The sequence below is a fragment of the Stegostoma tigrinum genome, chromosome 9, assembly GCF_030684315.1.
Source record: "Stegostoma tigrinum isolate sSteTig4 chromosome 9, sSteTig4.hap1, whole genome shotgun sequence".
NCBI classification, from domain to species: Eukaryota; Metazoa; Chordata; class Chondrichthyes; order Orectolobiformes; family Stegostomatidae; genus Stegostoma; species Stegostoma tigrinum.
In genome coordinates, this window is record NC_081362.1 from 22,607,538 (window position 1) to 22,626,332 (window position 18,795).

Consider the following 18,795-nt stretch of genomic DNA (forward strand, 5'->3'; position numbering starts at 1 on the left):
TTTGGAGGTGGGCATTTCTGACTAGGACATCATTTATTGCTCATCCTTAATTGCCTTCGAGAAGGTGGTTGTAAGGGGCCTTCCTGAATCACTGCAGTCTTTGGGCTTAGAAACAGCCACAACAGTTAGGAAGGGAGTTCCAGGATTTTGACCCAACAACAGTAAAGGAAGAGCAACATAGTTCCACGTGAGAGTGATGCGTGGTTTGGAAAGGAACTTGTGGTGGTGGTGGTGTTACCATGTTGCTGTTGTCCTTATTGGATGGTCGGTGAAGTTGAAGAACCACAGTGATTGGAGGTGCCCTGTATATCCTGTAAATCATATTATGCCACTGTGTGATGGTGGTGAAGGGAGAGAATTTTGAAAGTGATTAATGGGATGCTAACCAAATACGCTGCCTCACTCTGGCTAGTGTCAAGCTTCTTGGGTATTGTTGGAACTGCACCCTGGGCAATAGAAGGGTATGCCATCACACTTCTTACTTGACCCCTGGGGCGACAGGTGGTGAGTTACTCATCACAGAATTCTTAGCTTCTGACCTACTGTTGTAGCAAGGTATTCATGTGGCTGGGCTTGTTCCATTTCTTACCAATAGTAAGCCCCAATATGTTGATATTGTGACATTCAGTGACGATATGATTTTGAATACTAAGGGGATATGTTAGATTCTCTTGTTTAAGACGATTATTGCTTGACACTTGTCCGGCACACACGTGACTTGCCACGTTTCAGCCCAAAGTTGGATGTTGTCGGGTCTTGCCGCATATGGCTGTGGATTGCTTCTGTATCGCAAGAGTTGAGAATGGCGCTGAACATTTTGCAATGAGAGATGACTTCATTGAAATTGTTAGGTAAATCCTAAGAGATTGTTTCTACTGCCTGCATACTATGGAACTAGGAATTAGGATAAGCGGCCCGTCAATAACGGCTGAAAAGGACATAGGTATTTTCATTCTTTGCAGCATTGTAGATCTTTAGGAATTTTTATCCCAAGGAGTTGTGGGTGCTCATTTGATGAGTACATTCAAGATTATGATAGATGTTTGAGCACTGATAGAATCAAGAGAGATGACAATAGTGCAGGAAAATTGAGACGGTCTCACCTTGCTCTTTCTCTGGTTGTTCTCTTGCTCCTAATATACTTATAAAATGCATTTGGATTTTCCTTTATTTTATCTGCCATTGTTTCTTCCATGCCCACTCTTTACTAATTTCTTTTTCAAGCAACCCCTCCATACACTTCTTGTGCTTCTGGTGTTTTAAGCCTTTAATATTTCACACAAGCTTCCCTTCATTTCCTTATCTATTCTGTAGAGTGCTCAACACCCAGGATTCCCTGGACTTGTTCTACTCTTCATTTTTATGTAAACATGTTGGCCCTACACACTGTCTCTGTTTCCTTTTTGAAAGACTTAACTGCCCTGGTTCAGATTTTCCTACAATTAGCTGTTCCAGTCGACTTTGGCTTTGTCCTGTCTTGCCTTATTAAAATTGGCCTTTGCCCAATTCAGAAACTTTATTTCCAGTCCATCTTTGTCCTTTTCCACAATTACCTTAAATTTTACTGAGCTATGGGCACTATCACTGAAATTCTGTCAGTATCCTTGATACTTCTACCACTTGCCTGGTTTTGTTCCTAAAATTAGGTCAAACACTGCCCCCTGTCCTGTAGGATTTTCTATTTGCTGGTTTAAAAAGTCCCTGGACACATTTAAAGAATTCTGCTGCTTTTAAGCATTTTACACTTTGTCCATACCAGTTAATATTGGAGAAGTTAAAGGCCCCACTATTATTACCTAATCATTTTTACATTGCTCTTAAATTTACCTCACTGTAACATCTGATCTAAATTTGACAGCTGAGCATCAAGAATCATCACTGTTACAGTGCAACTATTGCTTTGAGTGAACATTATGTCTGCCTTTCCCCATAACGCTGCATGATTTTTCTTTTCAAATAATCAATTAATATCCTCTTGAATACTTTGATTAAACCTGTCTGTACCACACTTCCAGGCAGTACATTCCATATCCTAACTAGCCACTGTGTCAAGAGGTTTATTGCTCAAATCGCGTTCACTCATTTCTTCTGCAAATTACTTTAAATCTGTGTCCTGTCGTCTTAATCCTTTCATGAGTGAAAGCAGTTTCTCATCTGCTCAGTTTCTCAACTATCATCCAGTTGAGACTGGCAGGGATGCCTAAGTCTAAATGAAACTAGGTGGTGGTTGTGAGATAATTTAAGGATAATTGGGTGAGCATTGATTGGATTTATGTACAAAGGGGCACAAGTAATTGCTGCCCCTAAAGTTTGAGGACTGAAAGTAAAACTGTGACGAGAAAAGTATATGCCTGCACACTCTCTAACCAGAATCTAACATCTTGTATTTAACACTTACTGTGTTGAAACCCCACACCACTTTGGAAAAATTCAATCTATTATCTTTTTAGCCCTCTCCAAACTATCTTTGTACCTTAAGTTTCTCATCCCTGGAACTATTCTTGTAAATCTTTTCTGCACTCTTTCCAAAGTGTTGACATACTTCCTCTAATATGGCATTTAGAAGAGTGAAAAGCAGGATATTGAGGCCGATAATCTCTAGATTACTCCCAGTGCCGTGCGGTATTATATACAGAGCAGATGGCTGAAGAATTGGAACAGGAGGGAGGGCTTTGGATTCCTGGATGATTGGGTTCATTTCTGGAGAAGGTGGGCAAGTACAAGCCCAACAGGTTGTGTCGGATTCGAAACAGGCATAATATCCTAGAAATGGTGTTTGTCAGTGCTATTGGTGGGATTTAAACTAATTTAGTAGGTGGATAGAATGTGGCGTGCAAGTATAATGGGGCTGATCCACAACATGCACAGGCTAGTAGAGCGTATGTAGTCAAGCACTGCAAGGCTCAGTGGCATTTATTTTAATGCTGGGAGTCTTGCAAGTAATGCAGGTGAGTTAAGGGTGCTGATTAACGCTGAGATATAATATTGCTATCACAGAGACATGGCTGAAGGAGGGACGAGACTGGCAGCTCAGTATTCTGGAGTATAGAATCTTTGGGCAAGACTGGCAGAGTTGCAAAAGAGTAGATGATGTTGCAATATTGATAAATAAATATAGATTTGCAATAAGGAGGATGCTATCTTAACGTGGTTCCTCGATTGAGACCATATGTGTAGAACTTAAAAACAAAAACAGGGAATCACATTGTTAGGAGTACTACAAAGCCTGAAACAACCTGGGAGAGAGAGAAGGGCACACAAATTTCAGAGAAAGGTCAGTTAAAGATATAAGTTTTAAAAGGCAGAGAGGGAGTTCGAGAGGTTTAGGGAGTGAATTCCAGATCTTAGGGTCTTGGCACCTGAAGGTATAGTCACTAATGGTGGAGTAATTAAGATTGGAGAAGTCCAAGAGACCAGAATTAAAGAAGCACAGTTCTGTTGGAGAACTGTGGGGCTTGAGGAGGTTAGAGAGCGGGATAGTGTGGTAAGAGGGACTTGAAAATGAGGACGGGAATTTTAAAATCAAGCTGTTGTTTAGCCAGGATCCAATAATTCAGAGTTGAAAACTTCTAGGCATAAATAATAGAGGCAAGAGAGTTTTGGATGATCTGAAGCTTAGTTGAATTTTTAAATCTTTAACAAGATTAGGTTTCTGATACATTATCATGAATTTTCCACATAATTTTGACATTTCGCATAGCAACTGGCCGAGACTGACACTGGTGGAGACCTGAGAGCATGGAGGATACACCACATTCCTGCACGTTGGCAGCAAGCGAGTCTTTTTTTTTACTGGAAGACCTAGGAATTGGAAAGTGAAGGGGGAAAATTGAAAACACTAACTAAATATTACACAATTAGATGTAATTTTAACAACTGACTGCTACGTTGTAATCTAGTTAGGAAACATGTTTGCTGAATTGCACTATTAAATAGAATTAGATAAATGTGTCAAAATCAACTCTGAATAAACTTGTCCTGATGAATACAGTTCTCAAGATGTCAAGATTTTACGGTGAAAGATTTACTTCAACTTTGCCAACAAAATCCAACCTGCATTCCTTTAAAGGAGCTCTGTATTTGTATTTGGGATGGTCATAACCTGCTCTGATGTAGTCTGAGAGGCAGGCAAAAACAACGTAAGGGGAGATTGTTCTTAAATGACTTGTTGGTAAAGGAATGATCTGTGCAAAATTTACTTACAGAATCTGTTGAAACTGATATTCCACATATTATTTCTGGTTTATTTCTATTGTCTCTGGGTGAATGTCATTTCACCAATTTTTGGAAATATCAAAGATATGTATAATTGCAATATAACATTGTTCAAAATGTGAATGCCACATTATCAATAATGTCCTTTAGGGAAGGAAACTGCCATCCTTACCTGGTCTGGCCCACATGTAACTCCAGATCAATGTGGTTCATACTGAACTGCCCTCTGGGCAATTAGGAATGGGCAATAAATGCTGCCTAGCCAGCGACGTCCTAATGCCGTTAATAAATAAAAAACTCTTTGTATAACTTGAAGCTAGTTTGTAAACATGTAATGATATAATCTCATTTTTAACCCCCACAGGCATTGACTTGTCAGAGAGTTTACAGTACCCAGATTTCAGTGTTGTCGTCCTCTACAGAAAAGTTATTGTGGGTTTTGGCTTCATGGTCCCTGATGTGAAGTACAATCAGGCATATATTTCTTTCCTGCTGGTTCATCCAGAATGGAGGAGAGCTGGGATTGCAACCTTCATGATTTACCACCTCATTCAGGTTGGTTTGTTGCATCATGTTAATCTGTATAATAGTGTCATAATAATGAATAGATCTGACTCATGGCTCGTGTTGGCAATTTAAATTCTCTCCCTATTCCCGAAATTTAAGATCTGTTGCTCAGTCAGAATGGTTTAAAATTTGAACTTAGTCCAGACTTGTAACATCCATATTAAAAAAAAATTGCATCACTATAACCATTTAACATGTCCCTTCATCATTATCATCACTCTTTCAGAGTCCAGAGTTATCCTTAGCCAATTCTGACATCAAGGCATCCTATCATTGTGCTCACACTGCTATCAACTCAGTTCCTGGGCTTATAAAGTCCCAGCATCTTAGTGCTGAGCAAATGGAATCTGTGCTTCTGAGTAATTTGAAATATGCGTCTTTGCTTAAAATTCTTAAGATGGTGAATTCACGCAGTGATTTTCATGTTTTCCTGCACTAACTCAGATGAAGGATGTATCAAACAATTTTTCCAGTGCTCTTGTGTCAAATTTGTAGAGGAGAAGTAAGTGAATAGTTACAAAAATTTCCACATTCAAGTAATATATCCTTAGTCAGTTTGAGTGTACAATTCTACATCATATTTGTTCATCTGAATGCAGTTTATTTAGCCGAACACACTCATTCTTCTTCTACTTCACAGACTTGCATGGGAAAGGATGTGACTCTCCATGTCTCAGCCAGTAACTCCGCTATGCTGCTGTATCAGAAGTTTGGGTTCAAGGCTGAAGAATACATCTTGGATTTCTATGACAAGTACTACCCCTTGGATAGCAAGCAGTGCAAACATGCATTTTTGCTCAGATTGCGAAGATGATCTTGTGAAAGTCATAAAATTAAAGAATTTATTGGAAAGATCCTGTGTTATGAAGGATTAGGCCCTAACCAACATTCCTTTTATGTGAACTTGTAAAGGACAGACAATTAGGCTGAAACAATGACCCCATTATGACTTTAGATCAACTTTTGAAATAAAAATTTTATGATCTGTTTTACAAAGCCATTCTGGCACAAAACATTAGAAATTTTACACAAAATTCACAGTTGGCCAGCAGCAAATGAAGAATTCCTATTAAATCTGTGTAACATACTGCAATATCCTAAGCCACTGGTGGAACAAATAAAGGGAAAGAACACAAGTGAGCATTTGTATTTCTTTGAGATGAGTAATGTAGAAAGAAATGCAGTAGAATTTTGTGAATAATGCCTTAAATACTTTGCATTTCAGTTACAGATCAGCATTATGCAGTGGTTTGTATTTAGTATCAGCAAGTCCTTTAAAACATGCAGTTTGACCTCAGTGATAATTTTGTACCATCATCTGTTTTCAACAGTCTCACCAGCATTCCCATTTTATTGTCTGCATATGGTGGAATGAGGGTGGGTGATTTGTGAGGACAGGTAAATCTGAGATATCATTGCTCCTAAGGTAATGAAGCACATCCGCAGTTTAGGACAGACTGAAAGAACTAGTAATTTTTATAATGCTATTCATAATTTCAGGGTTCCGAAAGTATTTACAGCTAATGAAGTGCTGCTGAAGTGTGGTCACTTGTAGGAAATGCAAAATTACTGCACACATGGTCTCATAAATAGCAAAGTGATAACAATCACATAATTTGTTTCAGTGGTATTGACTGAGAGATGCATTGGCCAGTACATGAACTTTTACATTCTTCTAAATAGTTGAGTAGTTGCTTGGAATAATTTACATTTGATAAGAGGCGAGATGGCCTAAGTTTAACATATGAAAGCTAGCATCTTGGATTGTTTAGCACATCCTCCATTGCATGCAGTGCCAGCATAGAAGAATTTGTGCTTAACTGTCTGAAGTTACAACCTTCTGACCAAGCTGAAAGTTTGAATCTTTGTTTCTTTTAACCTTTAAAGAGTCAAAGTTACAAAAGTCATGAAGTAAAATTAGCAAGAAAGCACTTGAGAACTCAGATTTCCATAACAGATTCTCCTGCTAATACCTGATCACACTCTTGCCACATTCAAGACATTAACTTCAGGTTTCTCAAAGCCACGTGTTTGGTATTTTAGGTTTCTTATTGTAACCAGAAGCAGATGAGGAACACTTAGTGGGAGGTTGGATTTTTGTAAACTACTTTGCTGGACTTAAATTTTATTTCAGAAGACACACTTCTGAAAATAAAAGAAACAAGTTAGAGAAAGATTTTTATTTCACATTTATTTAAGATGACCAGCATATGTAATGTCACATTAGGAATGTTCTGCTACAAAATGTTTTAGGGTTCTGTGGAAAAGTAGTGCAATCCTTGGATTTACAGTTAATTTTTTCTCATGAAATGTATAAAAGACATGCTGGATCAAAACCAGTGTCAGTTTCATATTGGAAAAGAACATGAAGACTCCTCTTTCTCCCTTGGGTGGAATATCCATTGTGAGTCTTTTCAAAATAACAAGGGCTTCCCAAAAACATACAGCTGCAGAATGATTGACTTTCTCAGAGCCTGAACTTGTCTCTCCTGGAAATGCTTTCATGTCCAGTTGCAAAATGTAGGCTCAATAAAATAAAATGTACATGAACATTTGCACTGAGAAACAGCTTTGGTGCTCAGTGTGCCTGAACCTTCAAGGAAGTATTAAAAGACATCTAGGCTGACATGCTTGGTCTTTGAGAATTTATCTAACATTCCTTGTCCCATTTTTGCAGCAAATAGTGAGGTAAGTTGGTCATTGCCATTTTTGACAGCTATATCATATGCTGTTAAAGCTTTATCATTTTTCTTCTTTATACTTGCATTGCAACTGCAAATAATCAGTACAAAAAAAAACAATTAGCCTGAATTGACTAAGCATCTTTGTGAAGACAATACTGACAAGTCTCTGTCATCTTATATCCACTGCTATGTCTGCTCAGTAACTTGAGCTGAGCTACAGGTCCTGCTGCTTGGCTAAGCTTTGTGCAAATGACAGTTCTGTAGATGTGAACCTGGCAGCGAATTCTGGCTTCTGTAACCTGTCTTCAAGTCACTGATACCCACCATTCTGGCTAAGTTGACATAGAAATAAAGTCTGATGCGAAGTAGACTCGATGGGCCAAATTGCCTAATTCTGGTCCTATATCTTAAGAATAAATCCTGACTATACTAAATATCTGTTTTCCTAATTAACCACTGGTTGTAATTGTTTACTGCCCATACTTGTCACAGAATCTAATAGCATAAAAAATTACAATCTGCCTAATCATGCCAGGGCTGGATCTTTGAAAGTATCATTCAATTAGTCTCACTGTCCCCCTCCTTTTCCCTTATAACACTGTCTTATGTAAATTATTTAACGTAGACTGAAAAAAGAAAACCTACCCAAGTAAAACAGCTGCACATTTCACTCCTTGAGCTCCCATCTCAGCAGCCTCATGAAGAGCAGTGTTATTGAGGCTATGTTTGAAGAAAATGACAAATCTTTAAAAAAATCATTGGATAGTGTTTGAAACCAAAAAAGGCCAGTTAAGAAGGCAGAGTATCCTAATGAGCCTTCATTAATTAGGTGAACTGTTACCTTTTGCTGTCTTAAACTGGGATGCATTTGCTACACTGCAAAATCTGGAATTACTCTAGTGTTAAACAGGACGTGACAAACCGAGTGAGTCCTGACTATCTATCTACAAAAATCAAGTAGCCTGAAGTGCCTTACTCCCAGATTATCTCAATTCCTGCAAGGATTGGCTGGCCTGTTGTGAATTATTTCTGTGATCTGGTCAAGGGACTAGGTGTGGAAGCAACAGAACAAGAATTTACCATTAGGCCAAATTGCGGTGAACACAAAAGCAGATGAGTCAGAGACCTTTACTGAATCAGAGAAAGGAAGGTCAGAAGGGTACTGTGAATATTTGGCAAGGAATGACGTTCAAGTAAAAGATGGCTTTGGAAGGGATCCAAAGGGGTACTGGTACTCAGTTGGTGGATGTGTGATCCTTCACACCTGGAAACATACAGAAGATAAGATGGATACAAAAATTATGCAGAATATTAATTTGTAGGTACAACAGGTGATTAGTAAGGTAAATCGAATGCTGGTATTTATTGCAAGGGGGATGAAATAGAGAAGTTTGAGTGCAGCTGTACAGATTATCGGTGAGAAGGCATCTGGAGTACTGTGTATGCTTTTGCTCTGCCTATTTACAGTAGGTTGTAATTGCATCAGAAAGGTTCTCTCGACTCATTCCTGGATTGAAGAGATTATTTTAAAGATTGAACAGGTTGATCATTGATGAAAACAAAAACAAAGTTGCTGGAAAAGCTCAGCAGGTCTGGCAGCATCTGAAGAAAAAAAAAATCAGAGTTAATGTTTCAGGTCCGGTGACCCTTCCTCAGCGGTTCCAGTTCCAAGAAAGGGTCACCGCAGCCGAAACAATAACTCTGATTTTTTTCTTCACAGATGCTGCCAGACCTGCTGAGCTTTTCCAGCAACTTTGTTTTTGTTCCTGATTTACAGCGTTCGCAGTTTTTTCAGTTTTTATTTGGCCATTGCTGAGAGGTGGTTGTCCTAATTCATAGAAGATTCTGATGGGACTTTCAGGGTGTACTCTGAGGATCTGTATCCTTGTAGCAGAGACTAGTACCTGGGGACATGACATAAGAATAAGATGTATCAGTGATAATGGGAATTGCAGATGCTGGAAAATCCAAGATAACAAAAGTGTGAAGCTGGATGAACACAGCAGGCCAAACAGCATCTTGGGGGCACAAAAGCTGACGTTTCGGGCCTAGACCCTTCATCAGAGAGCTCTGATAAAGGGTCTAGGCCCAAAATGTCAGCTTTTGTGCTCCTGAGATGCTGCTTGGCCTGCTGTGTTCATCCAGCTTCACACTTTGTTATCTTATTAAGAATAAGATGTCTTGCTTTTAAGATGGAAATTAGACTATTTTGCCTCAGAAAAAAAAAACCTATGAAGTGTTCTTCCTCAGAAAGCAGAGGAGGCCGGGTCATTAAATTTATTCAAGTCTTAGTTAGGTAAATTCTGGATAGACAAGGGACTTCAGGGCCAGAGGGATCAGATAGGAAAATGGAATTGAGACCGCAATCACATCAGCCATCATCTTATAAAATGGGGAACAGGTTCAAAGGTAGTTCTAGAAGGGAGAAGATGCAAGGATGGGATTGCATCTTTGCATTGGCATGGAAAGGTGCTGCAGGAAAGAGAGAGGATGTTTGAGGTAACTAAGGAGGGGACAGAACAGTTCTTTTGAGAATGGGAACAGATGTTTGGTGAGGGCATTAATTTGGAACTGGCACTGACAAGATGGCTATTGCTCACCCTGGCCCCCGTACACTCGCATGCAAGTCAAGGCTGCAGCAAACTGTCATTGTTGAAAATATTTCACAAGATTAAATGCCAGTTTTAAACCCTTTGAAATAAATGCACAAGTTTTTAATAAAAATCTCCAGAGCTTTGATTTGTTTGGAAATTCTTGAGAATGTTTCCGAGTAAAGCAGGATACTTTTAAAGTTCACAGGATAACAGCTAAATTTTCTCCATAAAATAATCCTGGGATCCTCGGGAATGACCTGGTAAGTTCCGCCCAAAGGCAAAACTAAACTGTACCGCTCCTCTTGCATAGACCCCTGGAAAACAGTATTTCTACTTACGGCCCTGACTGTTGGTTAATGTCCGCTCCTCTCTGCACCAGCACTGGGACAACCTCATGATGTTGATTCATAATGGCCACAGTTAGGGCTGGTCTGTTGTCTTTGTTGCTGCAGTTTGGATCTGCTCCCTGGATGAGGTCACAAATGCAGAGAGCAGAATTGGTTAAGAATGTCTTCAGTAGCTTAACAGCATCAAAGAGGACAAAACAAAACCATTTGGCTCATCATTCCTGTGCCAGCTCTTTGAAGGACCTGTTTAATTTCCTCAGCCCTTCAATTCCTTTTTGAAAGTTATCATTGAAGTTACTTCCAACATCCACTCAGGCAATACATTCTAGATCATTACAACTTGTGTTTAAAAAAAATTCTTACGTCTCCTCTCGCATTAATTCTCTTAAATTGGTGTCCTCTGATTACCAAGCCTTTTGACACCATCTGTTATTTACACAGGACAATATGACATTTTTATTGATAAAATCTAATGGAAGTAGTAGCTTACTTCATCAAGCAACTCCTGTACCTCTGAGACTCTCCCCAAGCCAGTTGGTCCCACTTCTTCCAGTAATTGTCTGTCATTGAGCTGCAGGAAGAGAGACAGAAAAACTACTAGGCAGTTCATTCAGGACTCAGTTTCCAAGAACAGGAGTAGCAGCATAGGGGTAGGGCTGGATGAACACAGCAGGCCAAGCAGCATCAGAGGAGCAGGAAGGCTGAGGTTTCAGGCCTAGACCCTTCTTCAGTCTAGGCCCGAAACGTCAGCCTTCCTGCTCCTCAGATGCTGCTTGGCCTGCTGTATTCATCCAGCTCTACACCTTGTTATCTCAGATTCTCCAGCATCTGTAGTTCCTGCTATTTCTGTAACAGCATAGGGGTTATTTTATTAGAATATTACTTCAGAGGTCTGAACAAATTTAGAGGTGTGAATTTGAATTCAGTTGCTGGCATTTATTCCAGATTTTCTCAACTATAAATATTTGTCATCAGTAAAATATTGGATTGGCATAAAACTCCAACTGATTTGACAATTAGAACTGTCCCACCTGAACTGACTTTGCTCTGATTTTGTAAGACCATCAGGCTGGCACCTGCTCCAACAACACCGCTGCATACATCAAGTCTCTCTGGCAGGACGATCTCACCAAAGGTGATGGCACAGTGGTAGACAATTAGGAGTGAGGCAATGAAGTAATTTGTGAAACTAATGAAATCTTATGGTATCAAATCAAACAGTGGCTGCACTGATGAAGACTGTTTCTGACCAAGCTGTTGTAGAATGTCTACAACACTATGACAATGACATTCATGTGACAAAATTAAAAATTGCTCAGGTTATGTCTTGGTTCCAAAAAAAGTATAAATCTAACCTCACTAATTCAGCCGTCAACTTGCATCAAAGTGATGGGGGTATTGTTTATATTACGATCAAGCAACAACCTGCTCATCAGTACTCACATGGGGTTCCACCATGGAAACTCACCTCCAGTTGATGTTTGAGCTAAGACTGAAACAAGGACAGGAGATTTGAAATACAGAGGTGAGGCAAGAGTAACTGCCTTTGACATCAGACACCATTTGATCAAGTATGGTGCAAAGAAGCTCTGACAAAATTGAAATAAATAAGCAAAGTGAAAACTTTCCAGTTGCTGAAGCTAATAGAAATGATGTGTTGTTAGAGCTCATTCATCTCAATTCTTAAAAAAAACTGCGTGAATTCCTCAAGACTAGTGTCCAAGACCAAAATGTGTTCAGTTGCTTTATCAAAGACCATCCCCCTATCATTTGCAATTTCTTAGATAATGAGACAGTCCTTGCCCACACAGAGCAAGACCTGAAAGTTGTGCCACAGGTAGACAGGGTGGTTAAGACAACATTTACCATGCTTGCCTTCATTGGTCAGACTACTACGTAGAACAGTTGGGATGTCATTTTGATGTTGTATAGGACATTAGTGAGGCCACTTTTGGTGCACTGTACTCAATTCTGGTTGCCCTGCCATAGGAAGGATATTATTAAATTGGAGAGGGTTCAGAAAAGATTTACAAAGATGTTGCCAGAACTGGTGGGTTTGAGTTAGGAGGAGAGGCTGGATAAGCTGGGACCTTTTTCCACTGGACCATAGGATGTTGAGGGGTGACCTTATAGAGGTTTGTAAAATCATGTGGGGTATAGATAAGGTGAATAACAAAGGTTTTTTTCCCCCCTTGGATAGGGGTGTTCAAGACTAGAGGGCATATTTTTAAGGTGGGAGAAGAAAGATTTAAAAAGGACCTGAGGGCAACTTTTTCACAAACAGAGTGGTTTGTATTTGGAATGAACTGCCAGAGGAAGTGATGGATGCAGGGACAGTTACAACATTTAAAAGATGTTTGGATCGGTACATGAATAGGAAAGGTTTAGAGGGACATGAGCCAAAAGCAAGCAAGTGGAACTAGTTTAGTTTGGGAAACTTGGTCAGCATGGATGAGTTGGACTGAAGGGTTAGTTTCCATGCTGTCTGACTCTATGAGTCTACAATATCTAGCTTGGTTGATGTGACATGTGCCAGGAAATGACCTTGTCCATAAAGATAATACAGCTGGTTCTGCTATAATGCTTCCTTCTTCAACACAAATTGGCTTTAACATGATTGAAGAATTTAGACCACTATTTGTAGAATGTGAACTTTCCTTACCTGTATTGGCTGTAACATGATTCACGAACCCATTAGTTTAAAAGGTGCAGCTGTTGCATGATTTTTTTTATAATGTGAGATTACACAAGAACAGAACAATCGCATTGACTGTACCGGACTAGTCCCTTTGACCTTCAATTACATTGCCATTACTGAACCTCCACCATCAATATGCTGAGAGTCACCACTGATTACAGACTTAGCTGGATCAGCCACATGAATACTATGGCTAAAAGAACAAGTTAAACGTTGGATATTCTGCAGCATATTATAAATCTATAGAGTTATAGATGGGGAAAGGGCAATTATAATGCGCTTAGGCAAGACTTAGGAGGCATAGAATGAGGTAGCAAAATGCAGGGGATGGGGACAATCGAAATGTGGAGCTGGTTTAAGGAACAGATAGTGTGTGTCCTTGATAGGTATGTCCCTGTCAGGCAGGGAAGAAGCGATAAGGTAAGGGAACCGTGGTTTACTGAAGAAATTGTATCTCTTGTTAAGCGGAAGAGGGAGGCTTATGTGATGATGAGACGAGATGGTTCAGATGAGGCGATGGAGAGTTACAGATTAGCTAGGAAGGATTTAAAAACACAGTTAAGAAGAGCAAGGAGGGGACATGAGCAGACATTAGCAGGTAGAATAAAGGAGAACCTTAAAGTTTTCTATAGGTATGTGAGAAATAAGAGGATGACTAGGGTAGGAATAGGGCCAGTCAAAGACAGCAGTGGGAAGTTGTGTGTGGACCCTGTGGAGATCGGAGAGGTGCTAATGATTATTTCTCATCTGTTTTCACTGAGGAACAGGAGAATATTGTAGAGGAGACGACTGAGTTACAGGCTACTAGAATTGAAAGGATTAAGGTTAGTAAGGAGGAGGTGTTATCAATTCTAGAAGGTGTGAAGGTAGATAAATCCCCTGGGCCGGATGGGATTTTTCCGAGAATTGTCTGGAAAGCTAGGGAGGAGGTGGCGGAGCCTTTGACCTTGATCTTTGAGTCCTCATTGTCCACAGGTTCAGTACCAGAGGACTGGAGGATTGCAAATGTTGTGCCCTTGTTCAAGAAGGGTAGTAGGGATGACCCAGGTAATTATAGACCTGTGAGCCTTACGTCTGTTGTAGGAAAAGTTTTGGAAAGGATTATAAGAGGTAGGATTTATAATCATCTAGCAAGCAACAATTTGATTGGAGATAGCATGGATTTGTCAAGGGCAGGTCGTGTCTCACAAACCTCATTGAGTTTTTTGAGAAGGTGACCAAGCATGTGGATGAAGGAAGGACAGTTGACGTGGTGTACATGGACTTCAGTAAAGCCTTTGATAAGGTTCCACATGGTAGGCTATTGGAGAAAATACAGAGGCACGGGATTGAGGGAGATTTAGCAGTTTGGATTAGAAACTGGCTTTATGTGAGAAGGCAATGAGTGGTGGTTGATGGAAAATATTCAGCCTGGAGTCAGGTCACTAGTGGTGTGCCTCAAGGATTTGTTTTGGGACCACTGCTGTTTATCATTTTTATAAATGACTTGGACGCAGGCATAGGTGGATGGGTTAGTAAGTTTGTAGATGACACTAAAGTTGGTGGAGTGGTGGACAGTGTGGAAGAATGTTGCAGGTTGCAGGGAGACTTGGATAAACTGCACAATTGGGCTGAAAGGTGGCAAATGGAGTTCAATGCAGATAAATGTGGGGTGATTCACTTTGGGAAGAATAATAGGAAGGCAGAATACTGGGTCAATGGAAAGATTCTTGGTAGTGTGGATGTGCAGAGTGATCTTGGCGTCCATGTACATAGATCCCTGAAAGTTGCCAGCCAGGTTGATAGTGCTGTTAAGAAAGCTTACGGTGTGTTAGGTTTTATTGGTAGAGGGATTGAGTTCCGGAGCCGTGATGTCATGCTGCAACCGTACAAAACTCTAATGCGGCCTCATTTGGAATATTGCGTGCAGTTCTGGTCGCCCCATTACAGGAAGGATGTGGAAGCATTGGAAAAGGTACTGAGGAGATTTACCAGGATGTTGCCTGGTTTGGATAGCAGTCCCTATGAAGAAAGGCTGAGGGACTTGGTCTGTTCTCATTGGAGAGAAGGAGGCTATCAGAGGATTTAATAGAGACATACAAGATGATTTAGAGGATTAGGTAAGGTGGACAGTGAGAGTCTTTTTCTGAGGATGATGACTTCAGCTTGTACAAGGGGGCATATCTACAAATTGAGGGGTGATAGATTTAAGACAGATGTCAGAGGCAGGTTCTTTACTCAGAGTGGTAAGGGTGTGGAACGCCCTGCCTGCCAATGTAGTTAACTCAGCCACATTAGGGGCATTTAAACAGTCCTTTGATAAGCATATGGATAATGATGGGATAGTGTAGGGGGAGGGGCTTAGTTCACAGGTCGGCGCAACATCAAGGGCCGAAGGGCCTGTTCTGCGCTGTATTGTTCTATGTTATTGCCTAACTCTCTAAATCCTCTTCATCAGCCATAAGGCACTATTGAGGAGCATCAAAATACTCTCCACTTGTTCAGATAAGCACAGATCTACAGCAGTTAAAAAGTTCCATTATCAAAGACAAGGCAGCCCACTTGAATAGCGCTCTATCAATAACCCTACTTAATCAACAGTGACTCCCTTTCAACAGTGACTCACCGATGCAGCTGCTTCCAATGCTGCTTGGTCACATACTGGGCCCGAACCCATCTCCACCACTGCCTCCATGAATCTGCACCAGCTGCAGAAGCCACTGGGAACCTCAGCTCACTTATGACACTGGGCTCATTTGCTGCTGCCAAGGCTATCCCAATAACTGAGGTCTTCAACAAGAGGGAATAGAAAAGAAAAAAAAAGAAAAGAAATGGTGGCTCAGTGGTTAGCACTGCTGCCTCACAGACCTAGGGACCTGGGTTCGATTCCACCCTCAGGCAACTGTCTGTGTGGAGTTTGTACATTCCCCCTGTGTCTGCGTGGGTTTCATCTGGGTGCTCTGGTTTCCTCCCACAGTCTAAAGATGTGCAGGTTAGATGGATTGGCCATGCTAAATTTCCTGTAGTGTCTAGAGTTGTGAAAGCTAAGTGGATTAACCATGGACAGCAGAGGAATAGGGTGAGGGGGTGACTCTGGTTGGGATGCTGTTTGGAGGGTCGGTGTGGACTCAAAAGGCTAAATGGCCTACTCCCACACTGTCGGGATTCAAAGATGAAACAAAAAGCGCAAGCAGTGGACAAACCCCAGGCTCAGAAGCCCTACTCTGCTGCCATCTTACCCAGAAATCAGTTCACTTGCAGTAGAATCAGGGATGTGAACTATATATCCAAGGATACATGTCCTTTTGAAAAGATGGGTGGAGATGGCGGTGTTGCCACGTTAGTAGGAGATGAAGTTACATCAATAGCAAGAAGTGATACAGACTTGGACGGTAGAGAATCTGTGTGTTAAGAGTTGAGGAACTGCAAAGGTAAAACATTCCTGAAAGAAACTGTGTACACGCTACTTAACAGTAGTCAGGATGTGAGGCAAAAAATAAATCAGGGGATAGAAAAAGCACTATTACAAGGATCATGAGGGATTTAGATATGAAGGTGGACTGGGAAAATCAGGTTGGTGACATCTCAAAAAAGAATTTGTGGAATGTCAATGAGATTTTTTTTGGAACAGCTTGATTACAGAGCTTAAGGTGAAGGAACCCCTAGGGATCAGTGACCATAATATGATAGAATTCACTCTGCAGTTTGAGAAGGAGAAGCTAGAATCAACTGTAACTATATTATATTTGAGTAAAAGTAACTACAAAGGCATGAGGGAAGAACTGGCCAGAGATGACTAGCAGGGGAGCCTAGCAGGGAAGATGGTGGAATAGCAATGGCAAGAGTTTCTGGTAGTAGTTCAGGAGGCACAGCAGAAAAGCATCCCAAGGACAAAGAAAATACTAAGGGGAAGATGAGGCAACCGTAGCTAAGAAGGGAGGTCAGGGATAGCATAAAAGCAAAAGAAAATGCATATGTGTGGTGAAGATTAGTGTGAATCCATCGGATTGGAAAGCCTTGAAAAACCAGCAGAGGATAGGTTAAAAAAAAGCAATAAGAGAGGGGATGATAAACTAGCTTATAATATAAAAGAAGATTGCAAGAGGCTTTTTTTTGAAGATATCTAAGAGGCTAGAAAATGAGGCTAGAATAGCAGTATTGGGGAACAAAGAAATGGCGAAGGAACAGAAGAGGTACTCTGCATCAGTTTTCACAGTGGAAGACACCAGCAGCACACCAGAACTTCAGGAGAGTCAATGGGCTCGGGTTAACGACAACGGCCATCACAAAGGAGAAGGTGCTGGGGAAGGTGAAAGGTCTGAAGGTGGATAAACCATCCAGACCAAATGGACTACACGCCAAAGTTCTGAAGGAGATAGCTGAGGAGATTGTAGAGGCATTGATGGTGATCTTTCAGGAATCACTGGATTCAAGGAGGGTCCCACAGCACTGGAAAACGGCTAATGTAACATCCCTGTTTAAAAAGGGAGGGAGACAGAAGATAAGTAACGATAAGCTGGTTAGCCTTGTTCAGTGGGGAGATTTTAGAGGCAATCATTAAGGATGAGATAGGCAGTAGTCGTAAATACAAGGTTAAAATAGGGCTGAGACAGCACGGCTTCAAATCTCAGAATTCTTTGAGGAGATAATGAGCAAGTGAGACAAAGTGGATATGATCTATTTGGATTTCCAGGAAGCCTTTGATGAGGTGCCACATAGGAGGCTGCTAAACAAGGTAAGAGCTCATGGTGACAAGGGAAAAGCACTGGCATGGATAGAGGATTGGCTCCCTGGCAGAAAGCAGACAGTAGGGATAAGGAGGTCTTTTTCAGGATGGCAAACACTGACTACCGGAGTTCTGCAGAGATCCATGCCTGGACCACAACTATTCATGTTATACATTAATGTTGATAGACAAAGGAACTAAGGACATTGTTGCTAAGTTTGCAGATAACACAAAGATAGGTGGAAGGTAGGTAGTGTTGAGGAAGTGGGGGAGGCAGCAGAATATCTTGGACAGGCTAGGAGTGTGGGCCAAAATAGGGCAGATGGATTACAATCTGGGAAAATGTGAAGTTTTGCGCTTTGGCAGGAAGAATAGAAGTGTAGACTATTTTCTAAATGGAGATAGGCTTCGTAACCTGAAGCATGAAGGGACTTGGGACTCCTACTTCAGGATTCTCTTAATGTGTAGGCTCAGTTGGCAGTCAGGAAGGCAAATGCAACGTTAGCATTTATTTCAAGACGGCTGGAATACTAAAGCAGCAATGTACTGATGAGGCTATATAAGATTTTGATCAGACTGCATTTGAAATATTGTGTTCAGTTTTGGGAACCATATGCTAAGGACAAATGAAGTCTGTAATGATAGTCACATACTTGTTTAGGTTGGTGACTGAGTTGTCGAATATGAAACTGTCTACCAACTCTAAGCAGTCCCATATAAGCCATTCCGTTGCATCAAACCAGCACTGCACTACTTTCTGTACTGGGTCATCAAGCTTCAATTTCTGCTCGTAAGCCAGGAGGAGGTGCACAGCGTTGTTATGTGACTTTCCAAAATGTGGATGGGTTAGGGAGCAGCAGGTATCTTTGATGCTATATAGCCATAGTCAAGGATGTTTGGACCTCTGGTGGGACAAGGGATGTGTTGATGGTATTGTGTAGCACGTTCTTGAGGTTCGCCTGGTTGAAGTCACCAGATACAATGA

At 40.9% G+C, this 18,795-nt stretch overlaps 2 protein-coding genes across 10 annotated transcripts in view; one reads left to right on the forward strand and one right to left on the reverse strand.

Annotated features, from left to right (window-relative positions):
* The window catches only part of kat14 (lysine acetyltransferase 14), a 45,570-nt gene extending 38,323 nt beyond the window's left edge, over nucleotides 1–7,247 (forward strand). For 2 of the 3 annotated variants that reach the window (XM_048536277.2, XM_048536278.2), the window contains 2 exons: nucleotides 4,580–4,770; nucleotides 5,423–7,247. In XM_048536277.2, the coding sequence (XP_048392234.1) occupies nucleotides 4,580–4,770; nucleotides 5,423–5,596 (365 nt within the window). In that variant the 3' untranslated portion in view covers nucleotides 5,597–7,247. The remainder of the gene's footprint in view (nucleotides 1–4,579; nucleotides 4,771–5,422) is intronic. The other variant, XM_048536275.2, reaches the window with a different exon arrangement.
* The window catches only part of dzank1 (double zinc ribbon and ankyrin repeat domains 1), a 101,439-nt gene continuing 88,326 nt past the window's right edge, over nucleotides 5,683–18,795 (reverse strand). For 2 of the 7 annotated variants that reach the window (XM_048536269.2, XM_048536267.2), the window contains exons 18-21: nucleotides 10,898–10,978; nucleotides 10,399–10,526; nucleotides 8,112–8,210; nucleotides 5,685–7,554 (exon numbers count right to left, since the gene is read on the reverse strand). In XM_048536269.2, coding sequence (XP_048392226.1) covers nucleotides 7,389–7,554; nucleotides 8,112–8,210; nucleotides 10,399–10,526; nucleotides 10,898–10,978 — 474 coding nt within the window. In that variant the 3' untranslated portion in view covers nucleotides 5,685–7,388. Of the gene's footprint in view, nucleotides 7,555–8,111; nucleotides 8,211–10,398; nucleotides 10,527–10,897; nucleotides 10,979–18,795 lie in introns of all 7 variants that reach the window. The other 5 variants (XM_059648410.1, XM_048536268.2, XM_048536270.2 and 2 more) reach the window with 5 other exon arrangements.